Source organism: Papio anubis, chromosome 1 (assembly GCF_008728515.1).
Source record: "Papio anubis isolate 15944 chromosome 1, Panubis1.0, whole genome shotgun sequence".
Lineage (NCBI taxonomy): Eukaryota > Metazoa > Chordata > Mammalia > Primates > Cercopithecidae > Papio > Papio anubis.
Genome location: NC_044976.1, coordinates 21,096,293 through 21,111,376, shown reverse-complemented (window position 1 = coordinate 21,111,376; position 15,084 = coordinate 21,096,293). Strand labels below are relative to the sequence as shown.

General features: G+C 52.9%; 1 protein-coding gene across 4 annotated transcripts in view; it reads right to left on the bottom strand.

The window, feature by feature from the left end:
* Positions 1-1,028: 1,028 nt before the first annotated feature.
* Positions 1,029-15,084, bottom strand: part of EPHB2 (EPH receptor B2) — a 205,343-nt gene continuing 191,287 nt past the window's right edge. For all 4 annotated transcript variants that reach the window (XM_021937153.2, XM_021937159.2, XM_021937161.2 and 1 more), the window contains 7 exons: positions 10,314-10,436; positions 9,663-9,910; positions 8,462-8,677; positions 7,446-7,595; positions 6,030-6,223; positions 3,764-3,919; positions 1,029-2,895 (listed from right to left, as the gene is read on the bottom strand). In XM_021937153.2, coding sequence (XP_021792845.1) covers positions 2,787-2,895; positions 3,764-3,919; positions 6,030-6,223; positions 7,446-7,595; positions 8,462-8,677; positions 9,663-9,910; positions 10,314-10,436 — 1,196 coding nt within the window. In that variant the 3' untranslated portion in view covers positions 1,029-2,786. The remainder of the gene's footprint in view (positions 2,896-3,763; positions 3,920-6,029; positions 6,224-7,445; positions 7,596-8,461; positions 8,678-9,662; positions 9,911-10,313; positions 10,437-15,084) is intronic.

The window sequence follows — 15,084 nt, the reverse complement described above, 5'->3', positions numbered from 1 at the left end:
CTGGAGGGTGGAGGTGCAGACATGCTGGCTAGTGGTCACCAGCCCAGCGGCTTAGGACAGGAAGCCATCTGACGGGAAGCACCGACTGCCAGCCCCATGTGGGGCCCCAGAGCAGTTGGGGGGTGGGCTGGGGAGACAGAACTAATCTAAAGAGCATCAGGACAGCTCCCGCCAGAAGGTGACCTTGTGTGCCGAGACAGCTGCCACCCGCGCGGGGCACCTTTGGGGCACAAAGTGAAGGCCAGTGGGCCACTGCCGGCCAGTTTGTGGGAAACCTGCCAATGCTATCCCTGTGGCTCGCCCTGCTGTCCCCATGGGGGGCCCACTCGTCTCTCTAATCCCTTCCTTCCCTTTGCAGCTCAGGCTCCCGGAACAGGTGAGTGACAGACGACGGGCTGGATTGTGCTGGATGTTCACTCTGACCGTGGCGCTTCTAGCTGGCTGCCTGTGGCCCAAATCTTTCTCACTGGCCATCTCCTCGGATCTGGGAAAGGTCCTGAGAGGTAGTCTCCCTGGCTCCCCTTTCTCAGCCAGACCTGATATCCATGGCACCTCATCTCCCTGTCTCCTCCTGCCACGTGGAGAATTCTGATTTTAATGTGAGCAGGAGCTCATCTGCACAGAGAAAACCAGAGTTGGCCTGGATAAGGTGATCATACCCGTGGCTCTGCCTGGGGGTCCATGAGCACTCTAAGACCCTCACATTCGCACTGTCACAGTTCACCTGACACCCGGACCCTCTTCTAAGTGCACCCTCGTCAATTCTTTGCTCCTTATGTACCTGCAGGGGCTTACCCTGATACCCAGGGCAGCGAAGAGTTCTGAGCCACTTCCAACTCACTTCCTTTGTTGCCTGTGCTTTTGACGAGCCAGGGCCAGAGAGGCCACGTGGAGCTGTCGTTCTCCATATGTTTTCTCTGCCCTGGGCTTTCTGGAAGCCTGAGGGAGGAAGGGCTTAGAAGAGCAACCTGGGCCACACGTTTCCCAAGGGTGCCAGGGTCTCCCTCAGCACTTACAGAGAACAGGGGTCATGTTATAACTAAAGTGTTTATTTCCATTCAATGCACTAACTGATTGCTCTGCTCGGGTGTCTGCGTTGGCTCACAGGAGGGAGTCTGTGGCCAGATCCCTGGCTGAGGGCTTCCCCATGGCCAAGACCTTTAGGCCCAGCAAAGGTCTGGTGGGGGGAAGGAGGTGGGAGAGAAATCACACACTTTCTCTCCAGGGAAGGGAAGGAGCATGCTTGCCCGCGTCTCTGAGCGCACCCTCTGGAGGGCAGGGTATCACAGTGAATGATCCGGGTCCTGGCCTCCGATGCAGCCTGGTTTAGGCTCCCAGAGGCAAAACTGGGTTTTGGCCATCTGAGGGCACTCAGGAGCCTCAAAGGGGCCTGTTTGCCTGGGAAGTACTAGATCGATTGGGGCAGGAGAGTGGGAAGTGGGCAAGGACTTCCAGTCCTGCAGCCTCAGAGCCCACTTCCTCCTCAATCTGTCACTTCCGTCAACAGTCCTGGAGTGGAAGGCTCCTCCACCTTGGCGCCTCCCCCTCCACACCCAAATCTCACTCCAGTCTCTGAATGGCCCAGATGGCCCCGTGGCAGTTGGCTTTGGTGAGGCCTGGTGGCAGGTAGGAGGAGGGAAGAGTGTCAATGAAAACGGTATAAAAAATCCAGAAATGTGCATATAAAATCTTGCCCTTGGTGTATTGCCTAAGTCAGTAAGCAGAAAGCACCTTCTTCCTGGAGAAGGATCAAGTCCTCAAAAGGTAGGAAATGTCAAAGTGTCACTTCATTGTCATTAAAAAAAAACAAAAACAAAAAAAACAACCCAACAAACAAATCCCCTAAACCAAAACCACCCTGACCAAAATACCCCCGAGTCCACAAATTGCTGTAAACAAACCCAGATGCAGGATCAACCCTTCTCAGCGGCAGTTGGAGCTGACGGCAGTCACTGCAGTATCAGTCCTTGAGGCGGGGGCTGGCGGGAGCGGGCACCAGGCGGGTCGGGCCGCCGGGCTGTGCGCGTGATAGTACCTGGAGCTGCAGACCCGGGGGCGGCATCCTCAGGAAGGCTGACCTTTCTGGCATCCCCGTGTTCTCCCTGACCCAGAAGGACAAAAGCCCCTTTCAGCCCCATGAGCCGACAGGAGAAACGGTGTCTTTCATTGGAGTTTCTAAAATATTCGCCAAAGACAGAAAAATTCTTCTGTTTGCCCAGTGGTGGCGGGAATAGATTTTCCCAGAGGGGTTCCTGGGGTGGCTGCCTGTCCATCTGTCCTGTCCTCCAGGCACTTGGTTGTTGACTGAGGCCTAGAGGAGCATCAGGGACAGGAGCCAAGGGTGGCCCCTGTCTCTCCCCTTCACATTTGTTTTTCTGAAAGTGTTTCTTGGCTCTGGCCAGGTCACCTTCCCAGAGGGAGTTGGAGAGAAACTGCTTTTGGTGTCCGATTGGACACATCGCATGAATCTCCCAAGCCCTTTTTTATCCCCCCGCAAGAACAGTCATTGCTTTCCTTATGAGAATCCTCTTTAAAAAATATTCCTTGTATTTCCCGCCCCCTCCCAGGATCTGTTTTCTTTTTTCCCATTCCCTTTTTATTTCCATCGCTTGAGTTGCATGTTTTCATGGTGATGTCTCGTGGCTGGTGCCGCTTGGTTCTTCCCGTGGCCCGTGGCCTTCTGGCGAGTGGCTGGCCCTGCAGTGGATGAAGCACCAGGAGGGCCGGCGCACGTGGGGCAGAGGGGGCGGGGCTTGGAGGAAGAGGTGAGCCGAGGCAGGTGAATGTCAAACCTCCACAGACTGAATCTGGTTCATCTGCGCCCGCATCACCTGGATACTGTTCAGGATTTTTTTCTGGTGGCCAGCCAAAGTGACCCCAACCCGGAGAATGTCCCTTTGGGAGAGAAGCACGTGTGTTAGGGAAATGTGCAGGTGAAGGAGCCCTGTGCCTGGTAGAGAGCTGCCTGAGCTTCCCCGGGAGGAAGACGGCAAAGCAAGGAGTACTGGGGAGTGTGGAGTGCGGAGTGGGCAGGCAGCCACAGCTGGAGGGAGTGACTATGGTGTGAGGTGGAAGAGCACGTGAGTAGGACTCAGGGTCCCTAGGGGGCCTTCTCTCCCCTGCTTTGGGGAAGGGGAAGCCAGCTTACATTTTCTTTCGTTTTCTTTTTTGAGACAGAGTCTCGCTTTGTAGCCTAGGCTGCAGTGCAGTGGCATGATCTCAGCTCACTGCAACATCCACCTCCCCGGTTCAAGCAATTTCCCTGCTTCAGCCTCCTGAGTAGCTGGCATTACAGGCACATGCCACCACGCCCGGCTAATTTTTTGCATTTTAGTAGAGATGGGGTTTCACCATGTTGGTCAGGCTGGTCTTGAACTCCTGACCTTGTGATCTGCCCGTCTCGGACTCCCAAAGTGCTAGGATTACAGGTGTGAGCAACTGTGCCCGGCTGCCAGCTTGCATTTTATAAGCATCCACTTCCTTTATATCTCCCTCAACCTTCCTACCAACCCCCAGTTTGTAGGTGAGAAAACGGAGGCTAAGGGAGGTGCTATGATTTGACCAAAGTCACAGAGCTTGTAGGTGGTAGGTAGACCTGGGTATCAGTCCACAGGTGACTCCGAAGTTGGCCATCTTGCCCCTTGGTCCCTGCTTCCCTATTGGGACATGATCTATTCCTCACCCTCCAGATCACCCCACTTGGCTGGTGGGGCCGGTGGAGAGGGGGTGCTAAGGTGATGAGCAGAGGTGGCTGGGCACTTACTCCATCATCATCTGAGACACGACGTCAAAGGAGGTGAAGCCAGCATTGGCGAAGCTCTCCTTGTACTGCCCCATCTTGATGGCCTCCAGCCACTCGTCCACCGTGTTAAAGCTGGTGTAGTCGGGGATCGTGCGGTCCAGCAGCGGCAGGTTGATGCTGGGGTTGGGGGTGGGTGACAGAGATGGTCAGGGCACCTGTTTGCAGGGAGCGTGCAGGGACATGCCTGTAGGCTGCGTATGCATGAATGTGCACATGTGCATCCATTTACGTGAACGTGAACACAGGCGAAGGCATATGTACGTGAGTATTTCTGCATGAGTGCGGGCATGGGTTTGAACCTGTGGAAACATGCATGCATATATATGTGAGCATGTGAGAGCGAGTGTGTGTGCAGAACTCAAAGCTGGGGCCAACTGGGAAGTCTAGGGAAGGCACTGCAGGGATGGCCAAGAGGCTGGACCTTGGGAGTGAGGAGGGGAAGATGCAGCTCCATGCTTATTTTCAGGAGGAGGGATTTCAGCTAGACTAACTATGCTGGTTATTCAGTTTCCTCTCCCAGTGCCATTCTCCATCCTTCCCCACTCTGGTTTGTGCTATAGGAAGCTCACCTTCTGGACTGTCCAGAGACTGTATTTCCAAAGCCCAGCTAAGGCTGGTGGCGCTAATGGGAATGACTTCTTGGCTGGCAAGGAGTGAAATGGCTCTCATGAGGTTTAAAGCTCAGAGGGATTTGATCTGGAGAGTTAGGGGTGGCTGACATAGGGTCATGGTGAGGAGAGACAGGCAGAGGGAAGCACGATGGTCTCCCGCTCATAAGAACGTGCTCTCTGGCTACAGCCAGCCCTACATCCTAAGGATACCTGGCCAGACGCCCCTCTGAAACCCTGTGGGGTTGTGGGTCCTGAGGAGTAAGTGTGTGCAGGGGCAGCAGTGTGACCTGTGACAGCCACCCAAGGAAGGCAGAGGAGAGCTGCTGCCCCACAGAGCCTGCCCTGGGAGGCTTGAGCCTTGAGGAGAAGTGAGGTACCAGGTCCCTGGGCGAACACCCCTCAGGCTGAGCCTGTCTCTCAGGCATGGGGATGCTGACTCAGTGTACGGGCACAGATGGGTGTATGGTGAGTACAAACTTCTGAATGGGTGTGTGTGCAGGTGCCTATGGATGTGTGTAGGTGTGAGAGCCTGAGACTGTGTGTGAACAGTCATGAGTGTTTGTGCCTAATTGTGTGTTCATCTGCGCATGTAGGACTGGACCTGTGTGAGCATGTGTGTGATGAGGATATAAATGGAAGTTAGAGGGTCCAGGTTTGAGTATGAGGGTAGCTAGGAAGGAAACTTAGTGACAGGCATATCTATTCACCAACTAAGATTTTGGATCCTTTGGTAATTTTTTTTAATTTTTTTTTTAGATGGAGTTTCGCTCTTGCTGCTCAGGCTGGAGTGCAATGGCACGATCTCAGCTCACGGCAACCTCTGCCTCCTGGGTTCAAGTGATTCTCCTGCCTCAGCCTCCTGAGTAGCTGGGATTACAGATGCACGCCACTAGGGGCCGGCTAATTTTTTTTTGAGATGGAGTCTTGCTCTGTCACCCAGGTTGAAGTGCAGTGGTGCAATCTCGGCTCACTGCAAGCTTGGCCTCCTGGGTTCACGCCATTCTCCTGCCTCAGCCTCCCGAGTAGCCGGGACTACAGGTACGTGCCACCACGACTGGCTAATTTTTTGGTATTTTTAGTAGAGATGAGGTTTCACAGTGTTAGCCGGGATGGTCTCGATCTCCTGACCTCGTGATCCACCCGCCTCGGCCTCCCAAAGTGCTGGGATTACAGGCGTGAGCCATCGTGCCAGGCCAATTTTTGTATTTTTTAGTAGAGAAGGGGTTTCACCATGTTGGCCAGGCTGGTCTTGAACTTCTGTCCTCAGGTGATCCACCCACTTCAGCCTCCCAAAGTGCTGGGATTGCAGGCGTAAGCCACCTCACCCGGCCTTCCTTTGGTAATTTTTCTTCCTGGTCTCTCTGACCACACTTTAAAAGATGCCTCCTCTGCCACCCACAGGGTATGTGTCCTTTTCTTCCTCTGGGCAGTCTGTGTCCTCTGCTCTCCTGCACCCCTAAGGCAGGGCAGGTACCCAACAAACACTAGTCCTGTTCTTTCCCATCCCAAGCTGCAGTAAGGAAGAGCATCTGCCTGAAGCGGGGTGGGGGCCGAAGCGATGGGAGAGGGGAAGAAGGGCAGGGCCTGGCTGGGGCGGGGCCAGGGCAGGGTCTTACCCAGAGGAGAGGGGCGCCATGGCTTTGAGGCTGTTGGGATTGCGGATCATCTTGTCTAGCGTGTTGACAATTTGGCCGAATTTGGGCCGGTGGTTGCGGTCCTTCTGCCAACAGTCCAGCATGAGTTGGTGCAGGGCGCTTGGGCAGTCCATGGGCGGCGGCAGCCGATAGTCCTGCTCAATGGCATTGATTACCTGGGACAATGCAGGAGTGGAGAGGGGTTGGGTGGATGGGCTGAGGGCATCTACCCTCTGCCAGGCCCATCTTGCCCCCAGTACATTGCATGTCTGACCTACTCAGTTGCTGTGGCAACCAACCAGTTTCACCTCCTGGAGGCAGCCCCAGGGATGGGATGACCTGGGTTTCTACCATCTAGACCTTTAATCTGACATGGCAGCTGGGTTCTTGCCCCACCCTCTGCCAATCTTGGGAAATCCAGAGCCCCGAGATACCTTCTCCCCAGGGTCCACCAAGATGACCCTCCTGTGCCTGGTTCCACCAGCTCCTCCCTCTTTCCCGTCTGCGAGCCCCTCTTGGCTTGGATGGCCCCAAGCCCTCCCCTCTCTACCTCCTTGCTTGACCCCATGTGGCCACATGCTTGATTTTAGTGCCATTTACAGCTCTAGGTATGAGATACCTTCCCCTCATCAGGCCCACACCATGGCCTCAAGCCTGGCTGGGGCCCCCTCCCACCACCTCCACCTGCTTCTCTGTCAAGGAAATGCTCCCAAACACCCCTCTCAGCCTGTCCTGCCACCACAGCCAGATTCACCTTCCACAGCTTGACTGTGGGTCACCCTTCTCGTGTAAGAAGTTTCTTTGAGTCCTTCCTGTCTGCATTTTTGCTAATGGAAACCCTCTGGTTTGGGTTCAACCCCGCACTGGCCCACCTCAGCCTTTGCACATGCTGTTCTTTCCCACTGGAAGCTCTCAAGTCTCCACGTCCTGCGACTGTTCGAACCCCACTTATCCTGCGATCACCTCCTGTCTGATCTTGCCCATGCTGCCGGTGCCTCAGTGCCTCCAGGGCTACTCCGATTTAGCACCTGATCTTAAAAGCTCCTGATCACAACATCCGGTTCCCTGAATAATCGTCTTGTCCCCCAGTTAGGTGGTAAACACCTGAAGGGCAGATGTGGTCTCATTTGGGGCTGGCCACAGGTGCATGCGTCCTGAAGACGCACTGATGTGTGGATGAGTGGCCTTTCCTACTCCCTACCGCCTGGAGAGTCCAGGGTCCTGTGCGGACATTCGAATCAGCCACCATCGGGCTGGCAGCTACCCTGGGAGCCAGGCCCATGATCTCAGAAGCCTATGTCCCACACTCTGGGAGACTGGCACAAGGCCAGGAGCCCCGATCTTCCCTCTCCCATCTGGTGGGCCGGAGAGGTCTTGCCCATCCCCTTGGAGACTTACATCCTGGTTGGTCATGTCCCAGTAGGGCCGCTCCCCGTAGGACATCACCTCCCACATGACGATGCCATAGCTCCACACATCACTGGCCGAGGTGAACTTCCGGTACTGGATGGCTTCCGGGGCTGTCCAGCGAATGGGGATCTTTCCGCCCTGGGAGACAGAATGAGGAGGGTTCGTGGGTGGGAGGCTGGCCTGTCTGACCTCTTCTCTTAATCCTCCCACTCTGTGCCCTGTGATACCCCAATCTCATGAGGCACCTCATTGTGCCCCAAACTCACCATGCAGCTTCAGACCACTGGGCATTTGCACCAGCTGCACCCTCTGCATGAAGTGCCTTTTACCACTCTGCCATCTGGAAACCTCCTTCTCATCCTCAAGTCCCTCCAAAAGCTTTTCTGAGCTCCCAAAGAATTGTCAGCTGCCCTCAATCCCACAGCTGTGACTTACACCTCCCCATCAAGGAGGCACGTCTCACACAGCACAGTACTGAAGTGACTTGCCTACTTGCACCCGTCTCTGGGCTCTTTGTCCTTCCAGTTTAAAACCTTCAACAATCCCTGCTGCTTTCAGGAGAGAGGCCTGAACCTGGGCATTCCAGGAGCTCCAAGGTCCAGCGCTGCCTACCTCTCCAGCACTACTGCTCACTACCACTGCCCCTACAGCCTGTATTCCAGTCGCAGGACTTTGCCATGAGAACATGGCATTTGACAAACATTTCTGGGTCCTTCCGCTCTCAGCTCAGATATCAACCTCTCCAGCGAGCCTTCCTCTGCCTCCAAGGCTGCCTGTCCTGGCTTACAGCCCTGTCACTCCACATGGCTCTGCACATGTGTTCCCCATCAGTGTGGGAGTTGCAAGAGGGCAGGAGCTGTGGTTCCTGTCTCCCTGTCTCCAGGGCCCAGGACAGTGCTTGGCCCAGTTGGGCGTTAGTGAAATTGTCTTGCAGGGAGAGAGATGGCCACTCAGGCCTCTCTTCTCTGGCTCTGGGACTCCGGTGTTCCCTGCCTCCATCTTACCAGGGCGCTGGTGTAGGTGGGGTCTGAGGTATCGTCCTCTAGAAAGCGTGAGAGCCCAAAGTCCGACACCTTGCAGACCAGGTTGCTGTTGACGAGGATGTTGCGGGCAGCCAGGTCACGGTGCACATAGTTCATGTCTGCCAGGTACTTCATGCCGGCTGCGATGCCCCGAAGCATGCCCACCAGCTGGATGACTGTGAACTGCCCATCGTTTTGCTGTGGGAGAAGTGGAGAAAACACAGAGTGAACAGAACAGGCATCAGGGCTCTGCATCATCCTCACAATGGGAAACCAGAGCAGGGCCCTGCCAGCCTGGCTCTAGGTTCCTTGGGGAAGGACTCAGATGCTTCGGGACCCCGGAGAGGCCCATCAGAGGCCAACTTCCGGGTGGTGGTGAGAACACAGGCTTTGAAGCAGATACACTTGGTTTGACTCTGGCTTTGTTCCTTCTTGGCTGTGCGACCTTGGACATGTAACCTAACATCTCTGAGTCTCAGTTCCCTCTTCTGTGTGTTAAATGGGCCTAAATCACACCCATCTCCCAGGGCTATTCTGGCTTAAACAAGAAGGTACATGGAAGGTGCCTGGCACATGTTAGGTGCTTCACAAATATTTACTGAATAGCAGCTGATCCAATGGGCTGCTTCTGATGCCCAGTCTGGTGCTATGTCTGGTTGGTTGACTGTGGTCTCCTGGGAGACCTTGACATTTTCCTCTGTTGGCCTTGAACTCCTCCCACCAGCCTATAGAGCTTTGGAGAACTCCAAAATCTGGTGAAAACCCTGGATGAGAGGTCAAGACACTTGATTCCAGTCCAGGCCTCATCTTGACCCTCTGGGTGACTCTGGGCAAATCCAACCTCTCTTTGAGCCCGTTTTCTTTGGTGCACAATGAGAAGGCTGGCTAAGAGCAGGAATGGAAACAGATTTGAGATGTGTGCCAACTCTGATCAACTGATTGTGGCTTCCTGGGGAACCATACTGAGAAGAATTCTGGGACTGCTTCTGGGCTTAGTGGATGAGAGTGCTGGGATTGATTAGCAGTGCCTGCCACGGGTAAGGGAATGGAAAGTGACAGCCTACAAGCCATTCCTGACCTAGAGCTTTTCCAAGACCGCTTCAGGCTCTGAGAGTCTGAAGCTGTGTCCATCATTCCTTTCCTGCCCCATTCATGGGCCCCTGGCCCTCTTGGCTTCCCCTACCCGGAGAAAGGAATCCAGGGAGCCATTCTCCATGAACTCAGTGATGATCATCACAGGCGTGCTCTTGGTCACGACACCCTCCAGGTGGATGACGTTGGGATGGTCGAACTGGCCCATGATGGAGGCTTCACTCAGGAAGTCCCGGCGCTGTTTCTCCGTGTAGCCTGACTTGAGCGTCTTGATGGCCACAAAGATCTCTCTCTTGCCTGGCAGCTTCAGGTGGCCACTGCAGACCTCTCCAAACTCCCCTGAGACAGAAACACCAAGACAGGCAGGATGTCACTTGCCAGGTGGAAGGGCCACCTCCCTGTTCCCTGTCACATCCACTCACAGGGCCTGCATGTACATTTTCTTCTCAATGGCCCACTCATCCTTGCAGACACCAAACCCCTTCAAGAATGTCAGGGGTCTAGAAAAGTCCCAGCCACCTCCCAGCCCTGTGCCTCAGTTTCCTCTTTTGTCAGTGAGGTGATTTTACTGGATGACCTTTGAGAGCCCTTCTTTCATGGTCATTCTGAACCTTCAGGCCTTGAGGGGGGTCCTTTGAGGCACCTGTCTCACATCCTACCTTCTGCCCCAAGGGTACACATTGGGGTGGTCTCGCCACCCATGGCTAAGGCCATAGTACATGTGAAGGTACCAGCCACCTACCTGCTCCGATCACCTGCTCAATTTTGACACAGGAGATGTCAATTTCCTTGGCAAATTCCCGGACTGCCTCGTTGGGGTCCTCATAGGTGAAAGGGTCGATGTAGATCTTCATGCCTGGGGTCACTGGGGGACAAGACCAGGCTCTGTCATATGGACTGACTCAAGATGCACACAAAAGGAAAAGCGGGAGCCAGTCCCTCCGTGGAGGGAAATCCACTCCCATGTGGCCCCCATAAGAACTGGGCAACTCCCTGCAGGTCACTTGACCCCTCTGGGTCTTACTGAGCAGATGGGCGTGAACTGAGTAGGAGGTGAGGAGAACAGAGACCAGCAGGGGTGGCAGATAGGTCTTAGCTCTTGTTCCAACTCTCATTGATCAGCAGTGGTTTTCTGGAGCAGCTGAGGCTGGCAGAACTGATAAGCAATGTCTGTTACGGGCGTGGGCACAGAAGAATAAATGGAAAGATAGGTGATAGAGAATCAAGGGGTGCAAAGTAAAGGAAGAGGGGGGCAAAAAGGAAGGGAGCAAATTGGAACTAAAATACAGAAAGATCAGGCAATAGACCATGTTGTCCTTGGAGTTCTGCTATGGAGAGCTCCTCCTTGTCTCTCCAGGCCTAACTCCAGGCCTAATTCAAGCCTCCTCTTCCCCCAGGGTCCCTTTCTAGCTGCCCCAACTTCCCAAATGGGCCCCCAGAGCCTGGGGCTGCCCCACTCACCAGGGACTGAGTATCCACAGCTGCTGGGCCACCTCCCAGGTCCCCCACTAGCCAAGTCTTAACCCCTTCCGGATCCCTGATTTTCTGGTAATCAGCATGAGGCTAGACATCGGGCATTTGATTCCTGATCTGATGCATATTTTAATTTTATTATTATTGTTATTATTTGCTCTCCCTCTCTTCTGTCCCACACTTATTTTTTTATGCACTAAGAGAAGAAGGTAACCTGGATGTCAAAGACCCAATTCTGAACAGCCAGCACTGAGTCAGCAAAATGCTTGGAAAGAAGGGAAAGATGACCCATCCATCTTCCCCCTCCCAGACAGACAGCTGGTCTTCCAATACCCAGACCTCCCGGTCCAGAGCCCAGACTTTCCTCTGGCTTCTCCAGCATCCTGCTCACATTCTCCTGCCGCTCCAGGAGCTGCAACTTTGGAGGTAGGAGCTCTAGGAGTTGGGAGTTGAAATCCTTGGGTCACCATAAGGCTTGGCTGGTTGGTGCATGAGGCCATCAACCCTGCTCAGCTGTGTGACCTTGGACATATGAGTTGACACTCTCAGCCTCTATTTTAGGCATTCCAGAAATCTAGGCGTTAGAGTGTGTAACACAGGCGTTGGCGAATTGGCTTACAGCCTATTTTGTAAATAAAGTTTTATTGGAACACAATCATGCTCATTCCTTTGCCTATGGCTGTTATTAAGCTATGACAGCAGAGTTGGGTAGTTACAAGGGAGACCCATAAGGTCTAAAATATTTACTATCTGTCCCCTTACGAAAAATTTGCCAACTGCTGCTATAACACGTGAGCTTTATTTGGGATTATTTGTGTGGGTATTTGTTTAGCTCTTGAGGTCAGGGTTTCTTAATTTGGGTCTGTGAGCTACTTAGCAGTCCTAAGTATGGGCAGTAGGAGGTCTGATAACCTCCTGAGATGGGATTCATTTATTATGATTGTCCTTTTCTATTCAAAAAGTAATTCATGCTGCTTCGAAAGTCCAAAAGTTATAGAAATAAATATTGTCAAAAACAAAAGTTCTCAAAAAATCCATCCTTGAGTATAGACCTCTGAATTTTTTTTAATTAAAAAAAATTTTTTTTCTCTGTCACCCAGGCTGGAGTGCAGTGGTACGATCTCAGCTCACTGCAACCTCCGCCTCCCGAATTCAAGTGTTCCTCATCCTCCCACCTTAACCTCCCAAGTAGTTGGGATTACAGCCATGTGCCACAACACCCAGCTTATTTTTTGTATTTTTAATAGAGTTTTAATAGGTTTTGCCATGTTGGCCAGGCTGGTCTCCAACTCCTGACCTCAAGTGATCCACCAGCCTCGGCCTCCCAAAGTGCTGGGATTACAGGCATGAGCCACTGTGCCTGGCCTGACCTTTGGACTTTTAATAATTTTATACATGTATCTGTTTTTCTGGCCATAGGCTCCAAAACTTTCAGCAGAGTCTCCCAGGAGTCTGAGGCCTCCAAAGAGGTTAAGAACCACCATCCAAGACTGTTGAGTGCTTGGGAGGAGGAAATGGACACTTTTTTTTTTTCCTGATTTCTCCCTCCCCTGGCAAACTGCATAAAGCTCTGCACACAGCAGACACTCAGTGTCTGTAGGGCCGAGCAGAATCCAAATGACACAGATAGAATCATAATAGCAGCTGTCCCTTACTGAGCCCTTTGTGCTCAACACCATGCCAGGCTCTTTATATGCCTTATCTCCTCCACTCAAAAACTCTTAGAAGAAAGGACAATTATTCCCATTTCACACATAAGGAAACTGTGGCTCAGAGAGGCTAAGTCATCTGGCCAAGGCCACATAGCTAGCAAATGGCACAGCCAGGATTTGAACCCGGGTCTGTTAGACTTGAGCCTGGGGCCAGTACTCCTAATCACCATGTTCACTGCCTCCTGGATGACATACAACCAGAATCTGGTCCATGCCTCCTTCTGGAGTATTCCGCCATGACCACCTCCTTCCCCATCAGCCTTCTCAGAGCCAGGGCGTCGGCTCCCTGGGGATGCTCTCTTGCTTGCTCAGACTCAATGCATGCCCTGTGGTTCTTGACAACTGGTTTTCAGCCTCCCTCCCAATAGGACTGGGGGAGGCCCTTTCTGATGGGGATGGAGGACAGGAATGGGTTGACTCTGGGAGGTAAGGGGAAGCACAGCAGCTCAAACCCTCCTTGGTCGCCTCCACTGCCAAGCAACTGGATGCCATCGCCATGCTGTGGCCAGCAGCACTGGTCAGGAGGGCCTCTGCTGCTTGCAGGACAAAGGTGCATGCCCCTGCCTGGCATTCCCAGCTCTCCATGGATTGGCCTCACTTCCAGCTCCCTGCTCCCTAGATGCCAGCTCACAGGACTTACTGACCCAGGGGTTTCAGATTCACTTCACTATTTCCTGCCTCCATGCTTTTGTTCGTGGTGTGCTCTCTACCTGGAGTACCCTCTCCTCTTTCTTTTTGTGACCAGATCAAATGCCATCGCCTCTGTGAAGACCGCTTGGATTGCTCCAGGGGAGACCTGTACCCTCTCCTCAGGCTCCCACAGTCCTGAGTCCACACCCACTCTTATGACCTTGATGTCTGTTCTGGCTTTTTTACCTTGTACCAGGGTTCCCAGATACGCATGCCCACAGCCCCCTGCCACTCCTTTCTGGAATACTCTGCTGCCTGTAAGGGCTTAGTTTACCCTCTTCCCCAGGAAGACCGAGTCTGTGTCTGTCTTGTTCATGCTGAATCCCAGGGCCTGGCACACAGTGGGTGCCCAATAAGTGCTTACTGAACACATAATGGCATTACTACGTGTCTTGAATGTCTTTGAGAATTTGATGAAAATTATGAATCTGCTCCTTGGAAAAGTATCCCTGTGTGTGCACACTCCCATATTTCATGTATAATTCTGGCATATTCACAGGCCCTTGGAAGCTCTAGGGGTCTTTAGACCCCAAGCTACAAGCCCTTGCTTTAGAATGTTGCCTCCGGAGTACTTATGTGAAGGTGATATACAGTAGATGCTTAATAAACACTTATTGAATATACATTCGGTGTAGATTTACTGGGTGCCAGGCCTTGTTCTGGGCACTTTATAGTTTTTGATCCAATGAATCCTCCTAACAACCCTACCAGGTAAGTGCCATTATTAGGTTGATACCTTATGAAACTGTCAATATTTAACTGTTTCTGACCTACATAAATAGCAATTTCATTTGGTACAATCCCATACGATATCTGTTTGTCAGATGAGGAAACTGGCATAAAAAAGGTTAAATGAGTGGGACACAGTGGCTCAAGCTCATAATCCCAGTCCTTTGGGAGGCTGAGGCAGGAGGATTGCCTGAGCCCAGAAGTTTGAGACTGGCCTGGGTAACATGGCAGAAACCCATGTCTATGAAAAATAAATAAGTTAGCCAGGCATGGTGGTGTAGGCTTGTGATCCCAGCTACTCAGGAGGCTGAGGCATGAGGATTGATTGAGCCCAGGAGGTACAGCTGCAGTGAGCCGTGTTTGTGCCACTGCATTCCAGTCTGGGTGACAAAGCGAGACCCTGTTATACACACATACACACACACACACACACACACACGAGGTTAAATGACATCAACACAGCTAATAAATGGCAGAAGTGGGGTTTGAACCCGGGCCGGCTACAGAGTCTCCACTTGTAACCCTCAGGCTGCATTTCTTCCAGGTACTTCCCCAGTCTGCCTCTTGGAATAGAAGGTGAGTGAGTGTCTGGTGGCCAGAGCCTCCAACAAGCTTGACTCTCAGGAGGGGCACTTGCTGAACCGAGGTCGGGTGAGGACCTCTGTAGGCAAAGGCTACAGAAAATCCTGGGCTGTTGTTTGGATGATTTACGGCTGTCGGCCACTGCCTGTTGCCCTGCCCTCAAATGCGAAATTCACGATGAGGGAAGAGGAACCAGTGTGCCGAGTTCTGGGTCTGAATTCTGGCACTGCTGCTAATTCTGGTCACAAATGAGCTGCTTTGTGAGTCTGAAGCCAGGATCAACCACTGTGTTGATCCAGCTGTGTGTCCTTGAACAAGTTACTTAAT